The 26,984-nt window shown below is 42.1% G+C and overlaps 1 protein-coding gene across 6 annotated transcripts in view; it reads left to right on the top strand.

Annotated features, from left to right (window-relative positions):
* susd2 (sushi domain containing 2) overlaps window positions 1-26,984 on the top strand; it is a 125,965-nt gene that overhangs the window by 4,248 nt on the left and 94,733 nt on the right. For all 6 annotated transcript variants that reach the window (XM_043715912.1, XM_043715915.1, XM_043715916.1 and 3 more), the window contains exons 2-7: window positions 228-379; window positions 9,501-9,668; window positions 13,356-13,530; window positions 15,106-15,307; window positions 18,714-18,799; window positions 25,709-25,977. In XM_043715912.1, coding sequence (XP_043571847.1) covers window positions 228-379; window positions 9,501-9,668; window positions 13,356-13,530; window positions 15,106-15,307; window positions 18,714-18,799; window positions 25,709-25,977 — 1,052 coding nt within the window. The remainder of the gene's footprint in view (window positions 1-227; window positions 380-9,500; window positions 9,669-13,355; window positions 13,531-15,105; window positions 15,308-18,713; window positions 18,800-25,708; window positions 25,978-26,984) is intronic.

Raw genomic sequence — 26,984 nt, 5'->3', positions numbered from 1 at the left:
TCTCAGTATAAAGCTGGCATTCTGCTTTGATTCAATCTGTGAGCTTCAGTCAGTTTTGGCTCTATCTTTATGCAGGAGATAGCTGTCAGTGCTATTGTCTGTACCTCTGTCTTCAGATATGTGCTGGTCAAAGTTAAAGCTTATGATCTTGTGAATCCCAAGTTAATTGAAAGGTCTTATTTGCTGTAAATTCTGTTGGATTAAATTTCAACACTGTCCCATTTCAGGTTCAAGTCAGATATTTGTACCAATGGTTACGTTGATGCTGAACATAGGGCTCACTGTATCTCACCATTGCTGTATGAAAATGGAAGGATACAATTTGAGTTGTCAACAGATAATGGAACAACCTTTAATCGCCGAGGGACATGGGTGTCAGGTCAGTCAATTTCCTTTGGCTAAATCTTTTCATTAAATCTCTCACAGGATGTGGGCATCATTGGCAAAGTGGTGGTGAGCTGCCTTCCTGAACGGTTGGAGTTCACTTGGTGTGGATATGCTCAGGGTGAAGTTGAGGAACCTCCTTGACTTGTAGCACCCCATTCGACCCATTAAATAAAAAAGTTCAGAGAGGTTTACGTGAAGTTTACAATTAACACGAGTACGGCAAACCACTTTATTGATACTATCTCAGTGAAGCCAATAAGCCTTGGTGAGCACAAAGAAATTTTGTAAATCTGATGAGACTTGCTAACCCAAGGCCTTTGGTAAATGTGTTACCATCAAATGCCAAGCCTCTATCCATGGATGTTCTGCAGTGGGATATGATGATACTTGGGATTTAACTCATTGTCCATTGAAAGAATGCTTTGTGGTAAATGGGACTATCTAATCACCTGAACAAGGACTCTTTAAACTGGAGAAGGTATTACCTAAAGAGTTATTTGTCCTTTCCTTGCATGTATTTGTTCTCCACTCAGAAACTGCCCAGAGCAATATGACAGGCTCAGTTTTACCAAGATTGTCAGGAGCCAACACTGGGCTCAGGTCCAGCTTTGAGGTGGCTGGAATGGAATGCGGCTGGACACTCTGCCTGAACATAGAACAGTGCAGCACAGAAACAGGCCCTTTGGCCACCATGTCTGTGCTGACCATGAGGAGAAAGTGAGGACTGCAGATGCTGGAGTTAGTTGAAAAATGTGGTGCTGGAAAAACACAGCAGGCCAGGCAGCATCCGAGGAGCAGGAGAATCGACGTTTCAGGCATAAGCCCTTCTTCATGTGCTGACCATGATGCTATTCAGAATTAATCTTCTCTGTCTGCCCATGGTATCCCTGTATTCCCTGCCTGTTCATGTGTCTGTTGAAATATCTCTTAAATATTGATGTCTTATCTGCTTCTACCACCATTCCCAGCAGCATGTTCCAGGCACCTACTACCCTCCGGATAAAAACCTTGCCTTGCACATCTCCTTTAATCTATTCCCCTCTCACATTAAATCTATATCCCTCATATGTGACATTTCCACTCTGTGAAAGAGACCTTGACTATCCACCATATCAGTGTCCCATATAATTATATATATTTCTATCCGGTTGCCCCTCAGCCTCCATCACTCCAAATGAAAGGAATCCAAGTTTGTTCAACCTCTCCTCATAGTAGCAGGCAACATCTTGGTAAATCTCGTCTGCACCCACTCCAAAGACTCCACATTACTCCTTCAGTGCAGGCTGGTTAAAATTAGTCAGGGAACCAGCCGACCCAATCAAACACCATGTAGAGATGACCTGGCAACTGTCTTAAGGGTCTAGTGGGTATTGCCAATCTGAGTAAGACAGTGTGAAGATGCCTCACGATGGAGGCAAATGCAGCTCTAACCTTTGGGGATTCATGGGTTCGGATCCTAGTTACATCACCCGAAGGTGCAGTGTGTTCCAGTGTTCCGGGGCACAACCCCTTGACACAAATATTGTTCAAGGTGGTGGTCCTTGATGAAATTTCAGCGAAATGCATTGGGCCAGGTTTTCTGAGGAGTAGCAATCCCACACTGATTACCGTTACACTCCACTTTTACAGAACAAAGGAGCTCTGCATTTCTGACAGGAGAATCCAGTCAGGGCTGGGTCCCCATGCGCAACTTCCATCCAGGCTGCAGAAACCATTTTGTGGCCATTGGAAAATCTAGGCCATTGTACCCCATGTATCCAATTTGCCCTGGAGCCTTGACACATTAAAGCTGCTGACTCCAATTTTGTCAAATTGAATTATGTCATTCAAACACAATGCAATCTTATTTAGAGTTATCTGAGCTCCTGTTCCTGGACCCCCTCTGCTCATTTGAATGTAGTTAATTGTCAGCTTTAACAGATGACCAATGCCTGAGCATTTACTGCCTGAGACAATGGTAGTGTATTTGCTGTAACAAGTATGTGTGGAACCATAAATAATTTAATTATCCGTGTCCTACCAGTTACTGGTGAGTGATAAATTAGCTTTTAAGAAGGTGGTGACTTCATGTGATGTCCAGAATTGGATGAGTAGTTGCCCGAATGCCATCTGAGAAATATGATCTGTGACAGGCTGACAACTTTTTAATGTTCTTTCATTGGATGCTTATGACAAGGCCAGCATTTATTGCCTATTCCCAATTTCCCTTGAAATGTGTGGCTTGTTAAGTGTTTTTAGAGGGAAGTTAAGAGATAATCCCATTACTGTTGGCCTGATGTGCTTTTTTAGCAACACACTGTCAATCTGCCTTCCCACCTATCTGGTCCACCCTGCTCTCCAACCTATCACCTTTACCCCCACCTCCATCCACCTATTGCACTCTCAGCTACCTTCTCCCCAGCCCCACCCTCCTCCCAATTATCTCTCCACCCCCGAGACTCCCAGTCTCATTCCTGGTGAGGGGCTTTGACCTGAAAAAGTGATTTTCCTGCTCCTCGGATGCTGCCTGACCTGCTGTGCTTTTCCAGTAACACACTCTCAACTCCGATTCAGATCTAGGCCAAACCAGGCAGCAGATTTCCTTCCCTAGAGATCATTAGCAAACCAGAAGATACTTACAGCAGTTAGTGCCATGCTTATCATTGCTGAGACTGGCTATTCATTAAATTTAAGTGCCACCAGCTGTGGTGGAGGGATTTGAACCCATGTTCCCAGACCATTAGTTGAGCCTCTGGCTTCCTGGTTCAGTTTCCATCATGTCGCTATTATTGCATTGTGCTTGAGTTACTTACCCATTGTGTTGGGCCCTGCACTAGGTTCATGTGGCAATCAAGGGAAGTCGGGGTGTGGGGTACCATGTAATGAAAGATGTGTCAGTGGCTGAATGTCAAGGACTTCATGAGATAATGCAGACATTGATATCCTTGTAACATTATGCACTAGCACACCTTGTTGGATGATTCCAATTTGTCAATCTGCTTCTGCTGGAAAACAGAGCGGTGTGGGGTAGGGGTGGGGGGAGATTTGTAACAACTTTCTACAGACTGCATACTGGTCGTGGAATTTTACAATTTCAGGTAACTTTTAGCAATTAAGCTCTAATAGTAAAGTCACAAGTGACCGTGGAAAATTGATCTCCATCTACAGGAAAAATGTGAAGGGCACTGAGAATTCTCCTCAGCTCAAATAGGGATGAGTACAACACAAAACCCTTCTCAAAAGATGAACACTTTTAGTGTTCTAATTAGTTCTAATGAAACATGAATATGACATAATTTACTAATCATAAGCTCCTTGAACTTTGCTTTTTTAGCTGGCGTGCTTAATGAACCCCTTGATTAGATTGTTGTTCTGTAATCATACCTAGATATTCACTGTACTATTTATAGAATTTGCAAACCACATCATATTCTGTAAAAACTTACAAAAATGACTTTTTTTGAAAGGCACAAGTATTTAAATTAATCTTTGAAAAGAGGGAATCAATAGCTTTCCAAAGTGGGTGGTTTGAATTTGTGGAAATATTATTCTGATTAAGATAGGCCAGATGATTGAGAGATTAAAAATTCCTTTCGCCCATTAATCCAACACAGCAAACTCTCATCCAGGATGTGACTGAGAAGTATTTGATCAGCATTCACAATTTAATAATGTCTTGACACTAATTGACCTAATTGGGAGACCAAAGTTTAAGGATCTTATAATCTTCAACTTCTGACCTTACATCTATCTGTGACCAATTAACATTAATAATAAAAATTATTTTCCATTTAGTACGATGAATATTTAAAGCTGAGCTAGACAGATTTTTTTCATCAGTACATGGATTAAAGGAAAAGGCAGGAAAGTGGAGTTAAGGTTCAATCAGCCACGATCTCATTGAATTGGGGAGTAGACTCGATGGGCTGAATAGCCTACTTCCTCTCCTAAATCTTATAATCTTGTTTATTTGGTGTTCAGTCCATACCTGTGCATGGAGTACATTCAGAGCTGCTGCTAATGCCAATTGACCTTCGAACTAATTAATAAATAATTGTAGGTTATTATCTCAAGTTTATTGTTCTGATAAACTCTTCTGTTTATTAAAGCAAAATGTTATGATTAACTAAATGGAGAAGCTTACTTAGTATGAGCAACTTCTGTGCTAAAGCTAGTATGAGGCTTAAAAATATGATGCAATTTGATTTAGCAGAAACTGTAGGGTCATGCCACAATAATAATTCGGACTAATTTCACACACGTGAAAGACGTGGTAGGGTGCACATGGAACTGCTAGCATTTGGGCATCAGCCACTTGTCAAGCATGTCACACAAATTCCCTTCCACTCAACCCTGGTGAAATGTGAGTTCGTTCCAACTGGACACCCAGAGTGTGGAATGATGCCCATAGTTCCAGAAATTGCAGTGAATTCGTAGGGAAGCAGTTACTGCAGTTTCCAGCCAGTGCGCTTGTAATACCACCAACGAAGAATCAGCCCTACCTTGTATGTTTAATTGAGGTCAAAAAGACAGGCTGTTACATATTTGTAATGATTGCTTCCAATGCTCAAGTAGAGGTGCCAACCACAGATTTATCATTCAGTTCGATTTATTGACAATGTATGGAGGATATTCAAAACTATTAAAATGCTTTGTTTGTTTAGTTTAGTTTTTTTTTAGAAAAATGACGCTTTGGGATTCAAATATGAAAATATTGGAACAGGGCCCATGTACTTTATATCAACTGATAGGGAAGAGATAATTAAAACTTGACAAACTACAAACAACACAAATGGGAATGATGCACAGGGTACAGGTGCTTCCAGTTTACAGCTTGTAATGATTTGCACAATACTCTCTTCATATATAAATGGAGCTGTCAAACGGTTCACCTAAATATTTACTGTGCAGCAAATAAACCCTTGGCAAAATACAATAATGTTATACTGGCATAGTTTCTCCAGATTTTTACATCATAAAGCAACTTTAAAAAGGTTTACATCGGAAGTGGTTGGGTCTTCGGTTACATCCTTCAGATGCACTGTTGCTATAGAACTAGGGAAGGTAAATATTATCGTGGCTTGTTCATATTACAGAATTATTCAATATTTATCCTCAGAGTCATAAATTTGTCAAGGCTAACAGAATAGTGCTGCAACATTTGCTTTCAGGGCTTTCGTGAGTGTCTTTTCCTAACTTAGTGCCCCCTTAGTGGTTGCAGCATAACTGAGGAAAGTGATTGACTTTCACTGGGAGGGGGTGGATGAGTGGGGGGTAGTGTAGACAGCCCTGCAGAACGATCTTGTGCAACTCTGGCTGAAGGAGGCCCAGTGCTGACTGGAACCACCTTGAATGGCTAACAACAGCCTGTTTTGTAGACAGTCACATGGGCACAGGCAGAATGGCAGCAGCTTCATGCTACATCGATAGAAAAAAAAGCCCTGCAGATGCTGGAACCCAAAGCAGACAAACAGGAGGCTGGGAGAACACAACAAGCCAGGCAGCATCAGGTGGTAGAGAAGTCAATGTTTCAGGTAGAACCCTTCTTCAGGACTGAGGAAGGGTTACATCTGAAACATTGACCTCTCCCTCCTGATGCTGCCTGGCTTGCTGTGTTCTCCCAGCCTCCTGTTTGTCTACTCAAGCTACACAGAGCCATTGCCACTCCCTGGCTTCAGTATTGCTCATAATCTGCTGCAGGATGGCTTGGTGGACTGCTACAGGAGTCTGAAAGTGTGTCTGTGTGTGTATCTGGATGTATTGTGTACGTCTGTACGTGTGTGTGTGTGTGTGGGTCAGTGTATGTGTGCCTGCCCTCCTCCACCTCCCTCCCAGATTTGCCTGGCACACACACACACTCCCTCAGTGTCATGTAGACCCCAAGGTCAGCTTCCAACCATATATTCTCGCCATCATTCAGACTGCCTTTTCCCAGCTTCCCAACATCACGTGACTCCACCCTTCAGCTAGTACATATATATTTTTGTTACCTCTAGACATAATTATTCCAGCACACTGCTGGCTGACTTGTTATGCTGTATCTTTCATAAGCTTGAAGTGATCCAAAACTCTACTCCTGTGCCCTAACCCCCATTGCCCCTGTCTGCACTGATTTATAGTAGCTTCCAGTTAGGGAACATCTTGATTACAAAATCAAAACCAAAAGAACTGCAGATGCTGCAAACCAGAAACCAAGACAAAAATTGCTGGAAAAGCTCAACAGGTCTGGCAGCATCTGTGGAGAGAAATCAGTGTTAATGTTTCGGCTCGAGTGACTCTCCCTCAGAATGAGTTTTTCCAGCAATTTCTGTCTTTGTATTCTGATTATAAATTTTGTTTCATAATGCCCTTTGTAAACAAGTTGGATTTTTAAAATCATATTAAAGGCAATAGTTAAAGACAAATAAAAATGTCTCAGCTGGTCAGGCAGCACTGAGCTAAACAATCAGCCATAATCTAACTGAATGGCAGAGCAAGCTCAATGGACTTGTATGGGCCTATTCCTGTTCCTACGTGTGGAGAGATACAGAATTAAGATTGAAATTGAAAGCATTTGCACCAGGACATGTTTGTTAATCTGAATCGCTGACTCCGTTTCTTTCAATAGATTTTGTCTGACCTGTTGAGTATTTCCATCAATTTTACGTTTATCAATATTTCAGGGGTACACCATCCACATTAATTTCCATATCTGAACAAAAGTTATTGTTGTGCCTGTCACAGTTAAATAGTTGCGGTATGAAACTGAGCAGTGAGAGTTTAAGGACTTTGGGCATTGTAAGTGTGCAAGAGTGAGGTAAGGCTAAGAATATAACATCCCAATTATACCTGATAAGAAATGTTGGTCCGTGTGTGATAAATGGAACACTGCATGAAGCTCGCAGTTCACTTGTTAGGACAAAGCATTCACTGACCTTGATTATATTTGCAGAGTAATTAAAGTTCTTTCTGCACTGCAATCTCAGGACAGAAATGTCTGTGATGGCCATCTTCTCTCCCACTGCCTCCTCACTGTCTCCTGCCCATCCTCTGCCAGCAGAGAAAATTTGGAGCATACTCTGCATTGTTGCAATACTTGCACTCTGCTGACACACTCTTTAGCAAAGAATTTGAGAACTTTCTGTAGTTAGAATGCACACATCTCACCCCCATACACACTTTTAAGAGATCCAGCTGAGTTTTAAATGGTGATAGTCTTGTACAGCCTTGGATACCTTTTGAGGCAGAACGTAGTACTGAGGCCTACTTAGTACTGAGGCTTACTTAGTACTGAGGCCTACTTAGTACTGAGGCTTACTTAGTACTGAGGCCTACTTAGTACTGAGCAACATTGTACTCTCATTATAATGAGCAGACAGCTTGCTTGTTTCAATGAGTGACCAAGAGTTAATCATTTGCACATTCCCCCTGTATTTGCATGCATTTCCTCCAAGTGCTCCAGTGCAGGTTAGGAGGACTGGATATGCTAAATTGCTCAGAGTGTCCAGGGATGTGCAGGCCAGGTGGGTTAGCCATGGGAAATGCAGGGTTACAGGGATAGGGTTGGGGGGGGTTAAGTCTGGATGGGATGTGCTTTGGAGGATCAGTGTGGACTTGATGGGTCAAATGCCTGCTTACTCAATGTAGGGATTCTACATCAAAACCCCTAAACCTGTTATTTATCTTTCTCCAATTTTTCCCTTTATGTTAAATACTATCCAATTTATTCAAAAGGAAGATTTTCTTAAATTTACAGTCTCTAATTACTACCTTATAACATTTAGAATGAGTGAGATAAATCTTTATCAACTAGCATAATGAAAAATTAATTTATTTTGGACTTTACTAGGATAGATTTTTAATCACAGAAAAGATTTGATTATTTAGTATCACTGAATATGTATGAATATCAATTGATCTATCTGTCAAATGCAGTGATGATAAAATGTGTTATTTCTAATGGCAGAGGGTAATATTAGCAATTCTAGTCAATCAGCTCTGTGTGAGGCCAGACCCAGAGTCATATGTAGTTTTCCAAATAGGACAAAAGAACTCTGAGATTTTCCAGGAAAGCAAACATCTTCCAGTTGCTGGGTATCTTTGAATAACCTTAGTGTACTCCAACTCAGCACCCTCAGGTATATTTGACCAGAAAGGAGCTTTAGGTTTTAAAACCCAAATGGTGGCTCAGTGGATAGCACTCTTGTCTCGCACTCCCAGGGACCTGGGATCGACTACAGCCTCAGACAACTGTCTGCGTGGACTTGCACATTCTCCCCGGAACTGTGTGGGTTTCCTCTGGGTGCTCCGGGTTCTAGGTTAGGTGAATTGGCCATGCTAAATTGCCCACAGTGTCCATGGCTATGCAGGCTAGGTGGATTAGATTAGACTAGATTCCCTAGCAGGGTTACAAGGATAAGGTAGTAAGTGGGTTTGGGTGGGACACTCTTTGGAGGGTTGGTGTGCTCTCAATGGGCTAAAAAGCCTGCTTCCACACTCTAGGGATTCTATGATTCTACTCTATGACTCCATAGTAACATTTAAAAGGCATTTAGTTGGGCATATGAACAGGAAGAGTTTAGAGTGCTGAGTGCTGGCAAGTGGGGCTAGACTAAATTAGGATATCTGGTTGGCATGGATGAGTTGGACAGAAGGGTGTGTTTCCGTGTTGTGCAACTCTATAAAAAAGACATTGGGGGGTTGAACTTCTGCAGTATATCTCTTTGGTCAGCTGCCAGAACTCTAGGAAGAGTGTAAGTGCCATCCATGTCTGTGTTCAAGGATTTTGTGGATCTACTGCCAAAGTTTACATAGGTTTTCCCTGAAGAAGGGCTAATGCCCGAAACGTTCCCTAGATGCTGCCTGACCTGCTGCGCTTCTCCAGCAACACATTTCCATCTCTGATCTCCAGCATCTGCAGACCTCATTTCTCTTTCATGAAAGGTCCCCTTACAGTGATTCCTTTATGATTACATCTTGATGAAGTATGGGCTAGGAAATCAGAGCTACGGTGTGGTAGATTTGTCTACAATTCAGGCTTCTGGTGAACACTGCTCCTTCCCCATTCTCCCTCATTGTGAGCTCAGACATTCAGAATTACTCTTATTAAGTGAGTTATTTCATCACCTTTCTATTATGTTTCTTTAATCCCACAGTACATCACAGCAAATTCTCATCCCTGAAGAAAAGCACCTTGGTGAATGCCACCAAATGGCAGTACTACGGCACGCCCAACGTTTCAGGGGATCTGACTCTGGTTTGGAACACATCATTGATCTCAGCAACCTCTGTAAATATTGAAGTCTGGGGATATCAAGAAACAGGTAAGTTGCATTTCTGTGTGAATACAGGCAGCTTTGAGGGAATGTACAAGACATTGTGATATTTGCAAGCAATTAGACAACTGCACCGCTTTTATTCCCACTTTTGTCCAAAGTCTTTGCAAGAACTACATTGAACTTACATTACAGAAAAAGATCTTTTGGCACACGTCCTTTATTCTGGCGTTAATGTTCCACTCAAGTCTCCTCCCACTCTATTTCATTTCATCCTAACAATGTATTACTTTCTCTTTTGGATGTTTAGCTTCTCTGTAAGTACATCTATGTTTTTCACTTTAACTACTCTCTGTGGTACAGAGTTCCACAATTTAACCATTTTCCAGGTAATGAAGTTTCTTTTCAATTTGGATCTTATACCCATGTCTCCCAGTTTTGAATTCCCTTGTTGATGACGTATATTGAATAACTGAGTTCTAGAGATGGCACCAGAATGTAACTCAAGAAATCCTGTTTAAATATAGAAATATAATTAAGTGGCCTCCCTGGGTCCTGTGGTCTGTTTTTTTGTTTCAGTCCCTGTCCCATTGCTGTCCTTTTCCATGCCCCACAGCCCTGCAGGAGCACTCCTGATGACTTGGATGGTTGGGCCCATCAGCTGTATAAAACAAAAGAGTTGCTGAGAAAGAAAAGTCTGTCATGTTGACCCTTTGCACATGTGCAAGAGCACATGGCCTACTGGGAAATGGTTTCTCACCAGAGTCTGAAACAACGTCAGGTTGTGTTCCATTTAGCTTGGTTGTTGGTACTCTGTACCAAATCTCATTTACTCACCTTTTGCCCATATCCAGCTCAGTCACAAAGCTGAAATAATTCACCATCCAAAGCCAATTTCCACGACAGGGTTAAGCCAATTTTGTTATTCTTACTTTCTTTCCTTTAAATCCTCCACAGTTTCATTCCCCTCTATACAGGACAATGCCTTCACCTTTAGACACTCCAAATTTGTGATTCTTTGACACTGGTCTTTCAGGCAACTCTCAACCCCTGATTCAAATCTCTGGATTTCTGGTTCTAAACCTCTACAGCATTTAAGAGCATCTTGAGTCCAATTCCTTGACCAAACTTTCTTCTCCTCATCTTAGCATTTCATCTCTCCATTTTCCATCCATCCACCGATGGGATGTCATAGAGCCATAGAGTCATAGAGATGTACTGCACGGAAACAGACCCTTCGGTCCAACCCATCCATGCCGATCAGATATCCCAACCCAATCTAGTCCCACCTGCCAGCACCTGGCCTATACCCCCCCAAATATTTCCTATTCATATACCCAGCTACATGCCTTTTAAATGTTGCAATTGTACTAGCCTCCACCACTTCCTCTGGCAGCTCATTCCAAACACGTACCACCCTCTGAGTGAAAAGGTTGCCTCTTAGGTCTCTTTTATATCTTTCCCCTCTCACCCTAAACCTATGCACTCTAGTTCTGGACTCCCCTACGCCAGGGAAAAGACTTTGTTTATCCTATCCATGTCCCTCGTGATTTTATAAACTTCTGTAAGGTCACCACTCAGCCTCCGACGCTTCAGGGAGAGCCTATTCAACCTCTCCTTATAGCTTAAATCCTCCAACCCTGACAACATCCTTGTTGATCTTTTCTGAACCCTTTCAAGTTTTGCAACATCTTTCTGATAGGAAGGAGACCAGAATTGCACGCAATATTCCAACAGTGGCCTAACCAATGTCCTGTAAAGTTGCAACATGACCTCCCAACTCCTGTACTCAATACTCTGACTAAACCAAAGCATACCAAACGCCTTCTTCACTATCCTACCTACCTGCGACTCTACTTTTAAGGAGCTATGGACCTGTACTCCAAGGTATCTTTGTTCAGGAACACTCCCTAGGACCTTACCTTTAAATGTATAACTCCTACTAAGATTTGCTTTCCCAAAATGCAGCACCTCACATTTATCTAAATTAAACTTCATCTGCCACTTCTTAGCCCATTGGCCCATCTGATCAAGATCCCATTGTAATCTGAGGTAACCTTCTTTGCTGTCCATTACACCTCCAATTTTGGTGTCATCAGCCAACTTACTAACTATACCTCTTATGTTCATATCCAAATCATTTATGTAAATGATGATAAATAGTGGACCCAGCACCGATCCTTGTCGCACTCCACTGGTCACAGGCTCCAGTCTGAAAAACAACCCTTCACCACTACCCTCTGTCTTCTACCTTTGAGCCAGTTCTGTATCCAAATGGCGAGTTCTTCCTGTATTCCATGAGATCTAATCTTGCTCACCAGTCTCCCATGGGGAACCTTGTCAAACACCTTACTGAAGTCCATATAGATCACATCTATTGCTCTACCCTCATAAATCTTCTTTGTTACTCCTTCAAAAAACTCAATCAAACTTGTGAGACATGAATTCCCACGCATAAAGCCATGTTGACTATCCCTAAAACAGTCCTTGCCTTTCCAAATACATGTACATTCTGTCCCTCAGGATTCCCTCCAACAACTTGCCCACCACTGAGGTCAGGCTCACTGGTCTATAGTTCCCTGACTTGTCCTTACCACCCTTCTTAAACAGTGGCACCACCTTAGCCAACCTCCAGTCTTCTGGCACCTCACCTGTGACTATTGATGATACAAATATCTCAGCTAGGGGCCCACAGAGTTCTCAGGTACACCTGATCAGGTCCTGGGGATTTAACCACTTTTAAGCGTTTCAAGACATCCAGCATTTCCTCCTCTATAATATGGACGTTTTTCAAGATGTCACCATCCATTTCCTACATTTTGGATCTTCCGTGTCCTCTTCCACAGTAAATACTGATGCAAAATACTTGTTTAGTATTGGAATGTTTTCACGTTCAAGTAATTAGCTGATTATATGTTCTCAGCTACACTTGGCAATCTTGGTGTTATATAACGTACCTTGTCACTTCCAACTGGGTTTCCCAGTTTAACACAAAAGCACCAATTTGAGCTGGTACCTTGATTGAATTGTGTAGTCCCATGAGCTTGTGTAATCGAAAAAGCTACTCAACAACAAATGATATCAGGAGGCCACAGGGATAACTGTATGAGATGCCTGTGTTGGAGTGGAACTTCACTAGAGATAACAGCAAGACAACAGATAGAAACGAATGGCCACTATCACCCTCTTATTGTACCATGATGGCTTTCCCCATCCAAGCAAAACCAGGTGTCCTGCCTTCTGGGTTCACTCTGAAGTTTATCAGTTTAGTTTGGATGAGAAAGGCCATCATCATTTAATAGGAAGTTGACAGTGGCCATTCACTTCCATTAGCCACAAATTAAGTTTTGATCTTTACTTTTGTTTGGTTTGAGGTGTGTAGAGTGGGAAACAAATAACTCCATAGTCTTTGGTGTTGGCCCATCCACATTTAATTAGGTATTTGACCGATTCCTGCCACTCTCTGTAGCCTAAATACCAATTGTCACATGCTGCAATGTGCAGCCAGTAATCCACCAACTGTTGGTGCTCCTAGTGTTGGCCTTTTGAACTGCAGCTTTCAGTGAGTTGTTGTCACACATGTTAGTAAGTCTTTGTGGTTTGAATTTTAGTCCCAGAACTAGGAAAGTTATGGATTTGTAAACTTTACATGACAAAATACTTTAAACGATAAATGTACATTAATTTAATAAAGGTAATTGAAACTAATTCACAATTGACTAATTCTCTTATCAGGTACACCATACTCAGAATCCTGGGAAGGAAATTGGACTTACCTCTATTCACTTGAAAAAGCTGCACCAAACAGCGGGATTTTCAAATTCACCCCTCAGCCTGCTAAAAAACCCTATTCTGAATGGGAGATTGGAATGCTGCGACTAACCACTGAGAATCAAAGCGATGGGGCAGTGTGAGTACATGAATCTGTTTTTGGGCATCTATGCTGAGTGTATAATCAGAGACTCTTTGGTGGATTTCCAATCTAAGACTTGGTATTAAATTAGCATTTCTGTTCAGCCTGTTACTCATTCCTAGTATAAGGTTAAAAGCAACATAATTTCTCACCATTTCGACCTGGAATCGGTTCCTAATTCTGCCCATATTGGGAACCAAACATAGGGGCTGCAACTGTGCACACCGTCGACATCAACATCAGCAGCTTGGCGTTGTGGGAAGTGAGAGATGTTCCCAGCAATAGATTACCCATTCTACCTAAGGGGTGGGGTCTTCATAACTGAGCATCACTAAGTGGTCTGGTGTCATGTGTGAAGCTTCACATCTCTTTCTAGTTTGGTCAGAAAGCGGAGACATGAAAAAACTTTGCTGAAATTGTGTCCACTGCGCCTCAGTTGGTAGCGCTTCCAGTTCTAAGTCAGAAGGTTATGGGTTCAGGCTCCAGGGACATAAGCACACATTATGAGCAGACAATTCATTGCTGAATGGAAGGGGTGTTGCATTGTTGGTTGAGACATAATTGATTTTAGGAGGAGGGCCCTATTCTCAGAAAAGAACACGGGTGTTCCCTACCTTTCTGCACTGACCACCATTCTTGCTGAAGAGACAATGAAGGGAGCTGGTGTATAAACAATCAAAATATGATCGTGCTGCCATCATGACGCACAGCCAGAACATGTCAGTGAGATAGAATAGGTTGAGTTGTACTCTACATCCAGTCAGCCTTTAGATTAGATTACTTACAGTGCGGAAACAGGCCCTTCGGCCCAACAAGTCCACACCGACCCGCCGAAACACAACCCACCCAGACCCATCCCCTTGCATTTACCCCTTCACCTAACACTATGGGCAATTTAGCATGGCCAATTCACCTAACCTGCACATTTTTGGACTGTGGGAGGAAACCGGAGCACCCGGTGGAAACCCATGCAGACACCGGGAGAATGTGCAAACTCCACACAGAGAGTCACCTGAGGCGGGAATTGAACCCAGGTCTCTGGCGCTGTGAGGAAGCAGTGCTAACCACTGTGCCGCCCACTAGCTTTTGTTGGCTCATTGAGCACCTTTGACCAACTTTTATTGTTAATTAATTCATGAGATATGGGCAATGCTGGCTAGGAGAGCATTTATTCCCTGTCTATAAGTGGAGTTAAGACTTAACTGTGTTGCTAGGGGTCTGGCGTCATATGTAGGCTAGACCATGTAAGGATTGCAAATTTCCTTCTCAAAAGGACAATAGTAAACCAGATGGGTTTTTACAACAATCAGCAAATGGCTACATGGTTGCCATCAGGTTCGCTTTGTATTCCATATTTTTATTGACCTCACCATCTGTCACGATGGGATTCAAACTCACTTCCCCAGAACATTAGCTTTTGCATTAAATAATGTACCTTGATGAGCAAGAACATAAAGGCAACATAAATGTACTTGGTCTTTTTACTAGGCATTGCCAGTAGGTTTCCTGTTAGATTTGAAAGGTTTATAAAGTGAAGAACTCACCTTGACTTTTGCGTCTATTTTGATTCAGTAATGTCAAAGCACTATGGAGTCCAAGCCATGCCCTAGCTTGGCACCTGGAAGAAAGGTTCAGAGAAGACTCGGCTGCCTGGGCGTACCAGAAATGCTTGGCCTGGCACAAAACTGAAGAGACACTACCAAACTTCCTGTTGGAGATTGCAGATTGCCCTTGCACCCTGGCACAGTCACGGGCAGATTCAGGGCGATTTCATGTAAGCATAATATTTTGTTGGAAAAGGAACTGAATTTTCATATAAAGTGGACAGCTTTTTAAAAAATGCTCACCCTGCCAACAATTTCCTTCAATCCTCTGCTCATACGTAGAGCTTTGTTGCTTGCAGTACAACCTCATTGGTGCCAATCAGCTTCAGTACGTAGTTCATGTGGCTCAATCTTTATGTGTGGTCCCAACAGTTGGAAAGTTAAACTTCACTGATGGAAGAACAGCTATTTCATTGAAACCCCATTGCAGTCTAATTGGGTGAACCCACCTGTGATGTGGAGGTTATCACAGCTACAGCTAACTCTGCTCTTACCTGGTGCTGATGTGCCTGAACATTTGGGCTATGATTGGGACTGGGTGCCCTGATTTCTCCTTACTAAGGAACTCAGATAACTGCTGGCCCAGATAAGAACCGAGTCCCCTGCAAAGCCAGTGGGACTGAGCCTGAGGGTTTCCAGGGTCAGTGGCTTGGTATTGCCTGCTAAACAATCGGGGTAGTCTTTAATCAACTTAATTTAGCATTTTGTTCTCCAGCTCAGTCAGAAATAGATTACTCAGTCCTTTGTTTCATTGTTGTTATTGGATCATGTTCAATGTGAGGTAGTTGCTTCATGTCCCACATTAGAACAATCACGACACTTCACAGCTGGATGAGCTCTTGGATGGTTACTAGTGAACTGCATTGGTAATATGTGCATCTTAATTCGGTAATCTCTAAACATCTCACCATATACATGGTTGAGACCTGTGGCCACTGCTAATATACCCTAAGTTCTCCAATACCAGGCAGTGAGAGAGAATTCACTCCATTTTAGGCAGATAGAAATTTCAGCTTACAACTCTGTGTAATAAGGTTAGGGTTGGGGTTAGGGTTAGGGTTAGGATGAGGGTTAGGGCAGCATGTTTGTCACAGACATAGATTGATTGGGGTAGAATATGGTGTATCTTGTGAACTACAGTTCAGCAAGCAATGGTCCTTCCATTGTGCTGTCTGGTCTGGATATGCTGCTCCGTGTATCTCTTCCAATGACTATTTTATTTAGTCATGTAGCTACCCTGATTTATTGATGAATTGGGGCTGCACTGAGATATAACCAGTAAGTTTCTAGACCTACCGGTGTAAGAGCTTTGCATGTTTATACAGATAGATTTAACTACATACAAAAAGTCAATAGCTAATGTAAACATTAGTTCCCGAGAGACAGAGGTAGGAGAAGTGAACAGGATGATAAAGGAAATAGCGGAGACTTTGAGCAAATATTTTGTTTGCCTTCACTAGAGAAGTCACAAATTATACACCAAAAATAGTTGAAATTAGGAAGTGTAACACTGCCATTCAACAAATGAGGAAAAGGGGAAATAGAGAATTAAAGACCATCAGCCTGATATTAATGGTCAGGAAAAAGCTGGAATCTATGATCATGAATATCTTAACAATATTCTTAAAAACTGTGTTAACATAGTTCTATGAAAGGGTGATCGTGTTTGACAAATTCACTTGAATTTCTTGCAGATGTAACTAGTAGGGTTGACAAAGGGGAACAAGTAGATGTAAAGAAGTTGGATTTCTAAAATGCAATAAAATGTTGATACAAAAGATAAGGACTTATAGAGGTGGAGTAATTTGTTAGCATGGATGAAAGATTGTTTGACTGACAAGAAACAAAGAGTCAGGTTAATTGGGATACTCTCCAGTCGGCAGGCGTGACTTCCTGGATTGCTGTAAGGATCAGTGTAAGGTCTCAGTTATTTATGATCTGTAGTAATGGCTTAAACAGAGAGATTGAGAATAATGTATCTAAGTTTGCTAATGATAAATCTAGGTGGGCATGTGTATTGTGAGAAGGGTACAAAGATTCTGCAAAGAGATATAGACAGCTTAAATGAATGAGCAACAAAAAAGAAATAGAAGCAAGACTTGTATTTATATCTCACTTTTCAAGTAAACCAGATATTTCACAGCCAATGAAGGACAATGAGGTGTGGTTATTGATGTAGTACAGGAAACAAAATGGCATGTAGAGCACAATATATGGGGGAAGGTTATTCATGTTGGTACCAAGAATAGAAAAGCATTTTTTTTTTAAATATCACATCCCCTACAGTGTGGAAACAGGCTTTTCGGCCCAACAAGTCCACACAGACCCTCCGAAGAGCAACCCACCTAGACCCATTCCCCTACATTTACCCCTGACTAATCCAGCTAATACTGTAGGCAATTTACCACAGCCAATTCACCTAACCTGCACATCTTTGGACTGAAGGAGGAAACCAAAGCAAACCCACGCAGACACGGGGAGAATGTGCAAACTCCACATAGACAGTTGCCTGAGGTGGAAATTGAACTTGGGTCCCTGGCACTGTGAGGCAGCAGTGCTAACCACTGAGCACCGTGCTGCCAGAAATTGAGCTGCAGTGAGCCTGATGTGATTTGAAGACACCACCTTCTGATGTGGAGTCAGACATTCTTCTGCTGCGCCACAAGCCCACAGCCAACTGCTCTGTACAATGTGTGAAATTTCTAAACGTCGATGATCAGAGAGATGTCGGTGTACTCATACATGGAACAGAGAAAATTAACATGCAGACAGTGAGTAATTGGGAAGGTAAATTGCAATTTGGCCCTTATTATAAGGAGATTAGTGTACAAGAATAAGGAAGCCTTACTACAATTGTACCTGGCTTTCATGAGACCCCACTTGGAACACTGTTCAGTTTTAGTCTTCATATCTAAACTAGAAGAGACATGCATTGGATCTGTTGCTATGGTTCAATAGATTAGTCTGGAGTTTAGAAGAGTGAAAGATGACCTTATTGAAGTTTGATAGGCTAGAGACCAAGGGGATGGTTTTCCCAGGTTGAAAACTGTACAACTGGCACTGTGGTATGGGACAAGGAGAAATTTCTTCCCTTGTGAATCTTTGGGATTCTGTATCCTGGAGAGTTGTGAATGCTTCATTCTTGAATATATTTCAGCCTGAAATAGACAGATCTTTGGAGCCTCAGAATCAAGGCACCAGACATTAAGCAGGACTGTAGAGTTGAGGCAGAAGATCAGCCATAATTATATTAAATGGCAGGGAAGGTTCGAATGCTCTACTGCTTCTGTTTCTTCTATCATATAATGAAGTCAGGCTGGAAGAAAAACAAGGAGTTTTCGAATAATGGTAAACATGTTTATATTTTTTTCTTGTGAGACAACTTAGATGACATTTAAAGGAAATCATCTCCTCTCAGCTTTCTTTCCTCTTCACAATGCAGGATGTCACTAGTGGTGCTTGTACGCACCGCAAAGGCACTCATTCAATTCCACTGGGGGAGAATGAATTGAAAAAGAGAGACTTTTTAAAGATGTTTGAGGCTGGACTGACTGAAAGATCTCATTTCTAATGCAGACAGACTATGGGTGTGACATTGAGAAGGGGAGTAAATGTACCTATCACCCAGGAGCTGCACACTGTGTTCGAGCTATCCAAGCAAGGTAAGTGATAAGTCAAGTCTCCTGTTCCATCCAAACAACGAAACTTAGAAAATAGGAAGAAGAGTAGGCCATTTGGCCCATCAAGCCTGCTCCAACATTCAGTATGATCATGGTTAATCCTTGACCTCATGCCACACTCCTACTCTATCTACCTACCCCTTGACACCTTTAGTGTTTAGAAATCTATTTCAATAATCAGTAACTTGGTTTCCACAGCTTTTTGTGGTACAGAATACCACAGGGTCACTGACCTTTAACCAAAAAGGTTTCTTCTCATGTCAATCCCCTATCCTGAGACTGTGACTCTTTTGTGTGGCGCTCCTAACCAGGGAAAACATTATTCCTGCAGCCCTGTCAGAATTTTATACATGTCAATGAGATTCCCTCTCATTTTTCTAATCTCCAGTGCATACAGGCTTGGTCAACTCGACCTCTCCTCAACCAGCACTCTTGCCTTCCCTGAAATTCAGCTGGTGAATTTTCACTGCACTTTTTTAATGGCAAATCTCTTATGTAAGGAGACCAAAACTGTGCATGGTACTCTGGGTATGATCTCACCAAGGTCTTGTACAGCTGCAGTAAAACATTCTTGTTTCTGTACTTAAGCTTTCTTACCATTTACCTTCCTAACTGCTTGGTGCACAAGCATGATTGCATACAATGACTGGTGTATGAGATCATCCAGGTCTCTCTGTACATCCCCAATTCCCAAACTATCACCATTTAAATAACACTCTGCCAGTCCCGTTTCACCCATTGAAGTGGACAACATCACATTATTCCATGTTATACTGCATCCGCCACCTACTTGCCCACTCGTTCAACTTATCTGAATCACCTCAAAGCCTCTTTACATCTTCCTCATGTCTCACAATTTTGGAAATTTCCGAAATATTACAGTTGATCAGCCAAATTGATGATATATGCACGCAACCCCCGTATCCGTGGAATTGTTTTCCGCGGTTCAGTTACCCGTGGTTTACTGCGGCCCTAACATGTTAAAGGGAACATTCCGGAACCAGGGACTGGGGTTGCTGGGAAGGCAAATTTTCCATTTAAATGAATGGGGGGTGGGGTGGGGGGGGGTGTCGGGGAGGGGAACTACTGCATTGTGAATAGCCGGGGCCTAAGTACTTTTCCTTGGAGGACCCATTAGTCACCACTTTCCATACTGAGATTGACCTGCCTGCCAACCTGTTCTCATTCCATGCTTACTACCAGTCTCATGTGCTTTGATTTGCACACTCACTTCCTCCGTGGGACCTCAACAAAAGTTTTCTGAATGGCCAAATACACCATCCACTCCTTTCCCATTATGTTATCCCATAGTTATACCCTCAAAGAAAATCCCAGCAGTTTGTCAAACATAGTTTCCCTTTCATAAATCCATGTTGACTTTGTCCAATCCCATTGATATTGCCTAGGAATCCTGTTACCCTCTTCTTTTATAATAGGAATCCTGTTACAACATTCTTTCTATTAGACTGCAGCATTTTCCCTCCTGTTGATGTTTAGCTAATTGGTCTGTAATTCCCTGTTTTCTTTCCCCTTGCTTTGTTAAACAGCAGGGTTACATTTGCCACTGTTCAGTTTGCAGCCACTATTCCAGAAGCTATGGAATTTTAGAAGATGACAACCAATGAATCGAATATTTCTGTTGGCTCGACCTTTAGTACCCTGGGATGTAGACTATAAGACCTTGGGGATTTATTAGCTTTCAGTTCCATTAATTTCCCCAGCACTGTCTTTTTTTGTTTATTAATTTTGATGTCCTCAATTCCTCTTTCTCATTATACCCTTGGTCCCCTAACTGGGAAGCTATCTATGCCTTCTTCTGTGAAGACAGAAGCAAAGTAGTTGTTAATTTCTCTGCCACTTTAATTTTCTACATGAGCAATTCTCAGATTTCAGACTGTAAAGAGCTTACATTTGACTTGACGAATTTTCTTCCTTTTTTCAACCTTTTCAATCTTTTACAGTTTGCTTTTATGTTCCTTCTAAATTTACTCTGATACTCTTTTCCTGCCTTCTTATTTTTTCCTTGATCCTCCTTTGCTGAAATGTAAACTGTTCCCAAGCCTTAGGTTTGCTACTTTTTCTAGCAAATTCATGTGACACATCTTTGGATCTAATACTACCTACCCTTAATTTCTTTTGTTAGCCATGGCTGGACTGATTTTTCTGTTGTGACTCTGTACAACAGTTATAATGCATGCATTCATTCCTTAAATATTAGCCATTGCTCATTTACCATCATGCCTTTTAATGCAGTTACCCAACCTGTCACAGCGAACTCACCCATCATACCCTCATAATTTCCTTTGTTTATATATAGGACCCTAATTTTGGATTGAACTTCCTTACTTGCCATCCCGATAAAGGACTCTTAACATTTTATGGTCACTCATCCCAAATGGACACCATAAAACAAGATTATTAATTCTTATTTGTAGTTATTCATTGCACAATATTGAATTTAGGATAGCCTGATCCCTAATTGGTTCTTCTATACTGGCGTAAAAAACAATACACACTCCAGGTGTTCATCCACCATAATATTATTGCTAATGTGGTTTCACTGTCGATAAATATATTAAAGTCCCCAATGATTAGTGAATCGTCCTTGTCACATCTCTAATTTCCTATCCCACCATGACTAATTCTACATTTAGATTTTCTGAGCTGATCACCTTTCTCACTATTGAACTGTCATCCTTTACTGCAAGGCAATCCCACCAACCTTTTCCTTTTTTGTTTGTCCTTTTGAAATATTGAATGTCTTTGGATATTCAGTTTCTTGCCTTGGTCAACCTACACCATATCTATGCAATTGCAATCATATTGTATCTGTTTACCACTGTTAATTCATCTTCTTTAATTTGAATGCTCTGTGCATTCAAGTAAGATATCTAGAGAATTGTTTTCTTCACATTTTTACGATGGTCTAGTTGCTGGTAGCCTTTCTTTTCTCTACCTTCTACTTTTGCTTTCTAGTATTCTATCTTTCAATTCTATTTTCATTTGATCTCTTTTGCCTCCCTGGTCTGTTTTCATCCTCCTGTCACTCTAATTTAACTACCTCCACACCAGCAAATGCCCCTGCATGGATATTTGACCGGGTCCTGCTGGGCTAAAACCCATTCACCTGCAACAGGTCCCATCTTCCCAGGAAACAGTCCCAATGCCTTAGAAATCTAAATCCCTCCTACCTGCACCATGCATTCACCTGATCCATTCTTCTGTTCCTGATCTCACCAGCATGTGGCACTAGGAATAATCTTGAGATTACTACCTTTGAGGTCTTGCTTTGAAATTTATCTCCTAGCTTCTTATATACTGCTTACAGGATCTCATCACTTTTGTTTAAACCTGAATTGTTGGTACTGATATGAACCATTGCCTCTGGCTGTTACTCCCTTCAGAATGTCTTGCAGTGACTCAGTAATATCCTGGTCCCTGGTCCCAGGAAGGCAACATTCAATCAAGTGTTACATCTGTGGCTGTAGAAATGTCTATTTCAATAGAATGTACAATAGAATCCCCTATCATTATTGCTCCCCTTCCATCCCAAATATTTCAATTGAAATAAGGCTTATGTGTAAGCCATGTGTAGAATCTCTACAGTGTGGAAGCAGGCCATTTGGCCTATCAAATCCACACCGACCCACCGAAGAACATCCCACCCACACCCAACCCTCTACCCTATCCCAGTAACCCTGTATTCCCCATGGCTAATCCACACAGCCTGCACATTCCTGGACACTGTGGGCAATTTAGCATGGCCAAGTCCACCCTACTGCACATTCCTAGACACTGTGGGCAACTTAGCATGGCCAAGTCCACCCTAACCCGCACATCTTTGGACTTAGGGAGGTAACCCCAACAGACATATTGAGAATGTGCAAACTCGACATAGACAAACTCCACTCACCCAAGCCTGGAATCAAACCCAGGTCACTGGTGATATGAGGCAGCAGTGCCACCCATACATGTTAGTGTAGAACTTTTCATCAGTCTCTTTGCAATGTGTTGCTGTGAAAACATATCATTATCATTTCACAGATGAGACACTAGGTGGAGCACCTTCCCTATACAGCATGTGAAGCTCACAGACCGAAAGATATGCACACTGCTGTAGCTTACTCAGGTCTTTATTGCAGCCAGGACGTATTGCAAGGATCAGCTCTGGAGGTACCTCTTGCGTTATGCATGGTTTGGGAAAGGAACAGAATATGATGGGAGTCAAAGCGGGGGAAGGAAAGAGAGGGCAAAAAGGACTGGATTGAAAGCATAGGCAAGAAAAGGGGAATAATAAGATGAGAGAGGAAGGGGAAAGAAGAAAGGTGTGAATAAGAGACAAAAAAGAGGCTACCAGCAGAAGGAAGAGATTGGAAGTGTTGTGGAGACAGTGAAGGGAGTGGGGATGGAGAAGGGCAAAGCCAAAGCAACGTCGGTCTCAGTGTGGGGAAAGCGGGGTCAGGATGAGAACTTTGTGAGGGGCCTAAAAGTCTAATAGTTCCTCAACAACTGGGGGATCAGTTTGGCCCCGTTGCTAGCAAGTAATAACACTGTAACTTACTCTGCCTGCTGCCGTTTGCTGGAGGAGAAATTAAATTCAAAGCTGGAAATACTCTCCCAATATTTAGCCCTCAACAAACGTCACAGAAACAGGTTATCTGGTCACTTTTTCTTAGCTGCATGTGGGATATTGCTGTACACAAAGTTTTCCACATGTCATCAATGACAACATTCAAAAGTACTTCGTTTCGGTAAAGCACTTTGAAATGACATGAGGTTTTCCAAGCAGTTTATAGAAATACTTTGTTCTTTCTTCTATATTATTCAGGTGTTTCTAATTCCTCTCTATGGCCTTGGGACTCTGAAGTATGTCCAATCATTTTCGAGCATGCTTCTAAACAGCATATTTCTGGCCGTAAAATCATAATTTGATGGCTGTTGATAACACGTTTTAATTTGGTGTAGCCTTTATTGTTTTATTTGTATTTGTGGTTTTCAACACTATGTCGTAAAGTCCCTGAGCAGTCCCATAATATTTGTACTTTCTATCTCTTTTACCCTCTCTGTTAATCTCTGTCCCTTTGCTTTCCTCTCTTCTATCTTAGTCTCTCTCCTTTTCATTGTAAATGCCTTGTTACGCTTTTCCAATTCACTCTCTCCCTGGGCAAGGGGCTCCACCTTATGGTCTAGTCGTAAAATTGTCTTGCACCCTGCTTTATTATACTATCCCCTTAGTGCTTCTATTATTTTGCTGTTCCTTTTTTTGGAACCAAATGGGTTGAGTGGTTAAGGGATTTTGGGAGGAAAGGATTTGATTGATCAGCATTTTTGTTGATGACTGTTGCAGTTCCAGAATGCTGGATTTAACACTGAGACATGAGCAGTGCATATGAACTTGTATTCAAGACAGGAATGTAATCAGAAAGGTTATTGATGCAAAATAGAGTGTTATAAGAGACACAATGACTGGATTGGAATGCTAGATATTTCAGGACTATCCTTATCGTTTGTTTAAGTATACAGATAATTTATTAGTTAATTGGTTTACTTTACTCCAACAAGCTGTACATTTTGATGGGGCTGATTGATTTGTTGTTTACTTAATTTTATAGCTTAGGCATTAGCAGAGCAGCTTAACTATGAAAGAGCTCTGTGCTTGACATCAACAGACCCTTGAACAATAGGCTTAATCGCAGAAAGCATCCGGCTGGTGAGCTTGTGTGCTTAGATTTGCACTTGTTAACCCCTCGCCTCTGGCCAGCGCTGGCTCTTGGTTCAATAAGGCATTGATTCAAACTTCTCTTCCTGGTCTTCAAGTCCCTTCACGGCCTCACCATTTCCTTTCTGTTTCGCCTCCTCTATATCTATACCTCCAGGTATCTCTGCTGTTGTCTAATTCTGGCCTCTTGACCATCCGTAATCTGCTCTGGCTCAAATTTAGTGACCATGCCTTCAACTGCCTCAATGCACATGTCTGCCTTTACCTCGTTTCTCTCCTTTGCAATTCTCCTTCAGTGAGCTGTGACTTGATTGACAGCTCTCATGCTGCTGGGTGGTGAGGTTCTAATTTCAGGCTTCGTTCTAAAAGAGCAAGGTTAACACTCCAGAGCAGTATCCAGAGAATCTCTACAGTGTGGAAGCAGGCCATTCATCCCAACAAGCCCCTATCCCTGCATTTCCTATGGCTAACCCACCTATCGTATGGGTAATTTAGCATGTCATTTCACCTAACCTGCACACCTTTGGACTGTGGGAACAAACTGGAGCACCCAGACAGAGGGAGAATGTGCAAACTCCACACAGTCACCAAAGGCTGAAGTTGAACCCTGGCGCTGTGAGGCAGCGGTGCTAACCACTGAGCTACTGTGCCACCCTTTTGGAGAGACTGTCTTTCAGTTGAGACATTAGATTGAGTCTGCTTCCTTGCGTGAATGCAAAATAACCCATTGTACTGTTTTGAAAAAGAGCAGGGAGTTATCACAGCATCCTAGCTGACATTCTCCCCTCAGTCAGCATCGCCTTATCCTGCTCATTATTATTGTTGTAGTCTGCATGCAAATTGGCTTCCAGTGGTCCTCCCTCACAATGATGAATACAATTCAAAAATACATCATTAGCTGTATAGCAATTTCAAATGACCATTGACCATGAAGAATGCTAAATAATGTTTTTTTTTGTAAAGGTACCTCTGACTAAATAATGTTTCATTTGTCCAAATGTCTCCTGATGTAGTTTGGTGCCAATCTTTGTCCATTTATGCATCTGCAATGAAACTAGGTCCATTTTGTTCCTTTTAAATGTGTTACATAATCCAAGTTATTGTTGTTTGGTTATTGACGATTTTTCTTTTCCGCAACATTTTCCCACTGATGGATTATTCTTGCTCCCCAGCCCCAAGTATGGAGCAGGACAGCAGTGCTGCTATGACGCCCAAGGCAGACAGATTCTAACTGGAGACTCTATTGGAGGCAGCACCCCTGACCGAGGGCATGACTGGGGCTCCCCACCATACGAGAAGCCCCCAAGAGTTCCTGGCTTCTCTCACGGACTCTACGACGTGATGAGCTTCTATTACTGCTGCCTGTGGTCAGATAACTGCCAGTATTACTTTCTACATCGACCTTCAAGTGACTGCACAACCTACAGGCCTCCAAAAGCCGGTAAGGGAGGACAGCAATGAATCATAGAATCACTACAGTGTGGAAGCAGGCTATTCGGCACATTGACACCGACCCTGTAAAAAGCATTCCACCCAGACCCACAACCTTACACTGTCTCTGTAACCCTACATTTCCCACAGCTAATCCACCCAGCCAATACATTTCTGGACACCATGGGCAATTGCATGGCCAATGAACCTAACCTGCACATCTTTGGACTGTGGGTGGAAACTGGAGCACCTGGAGGAAATTCACACAGACACTGGGAGAATGTGCAAGCTCCACACAGACAGTGGCCCAAGGATGGATGGGTACTTATCTGTGCAGTGATGCATGAAGACAATAATGGATAGTCTAAATGGTCTTGAGAATTGCCAAAGAAGTCCAAAACCAGGACTTGTTTGTCAGGCCTATTGTCAATTTAGTCAAACAGCTGAAAATATTGTGGACCTCAAAGCATACCATTTTATGGCAAATAACCACAGATTTTTTCTCTATTAACTTCAGCTTGATCCATAAGATTATAAGATGAGCCATTCAGTCCATCATTTCTGCTCCCCCATTCAATGAGATCATTCTGATGTACTGGTCCTGGAGTGTGTTCAGAGAAGATTCACAAGAACGGTCCCAGGAATGAAAAGCTTAACATATGAGGAATATATGAGGACTCTGGATCTAAACTCAATGGAGTTTAGAAGGATGAGGGGGTATCTAATTGAGACATACAGAATACTGAATGGTCTGGATAGAGTAGATGTTGGGAAGATGTTCCCATTGGTAGCAGAGTCCACGATCCGAGGGCACAGCCTTAGAACGGAGATAAGGAGAAACTTCTTCATCCAGAGAGTGGTGAATCTATGGAATTCATTGCCACAGAAGGCTGTGGAGGCCAGGTCATTGAGTATATGTAAGACTGAGATAGGTTCTTGAGTATCAAGGGGATCAATGGTCATGGGGAGAAAACAGGAGAATGGGGTTGAGAAACCTATAAGCCATGATTGAATAGC

This window comes from Chiloscyllium plagiosum, chromosome 25 (assembly GCF_004010195.1).
Source record: "Chiloscyllium plagiosum isolate BGI_BamShark_2017 chromosome 25, ASM401019v2, whole genome shotgun sequence".
Lineage (NCBI taxonomy): Eukaryota > Metazoa > Chordata > Chondrichthyes > Orectolobiformes > Hemiscylliidae > Chiloscyllium > Chiloscyllium plagiosum.
Note: the sequence above shows the minus strand (reverse complement) of the source record. Positions and strands in the feature narration are given on the sequence as shown.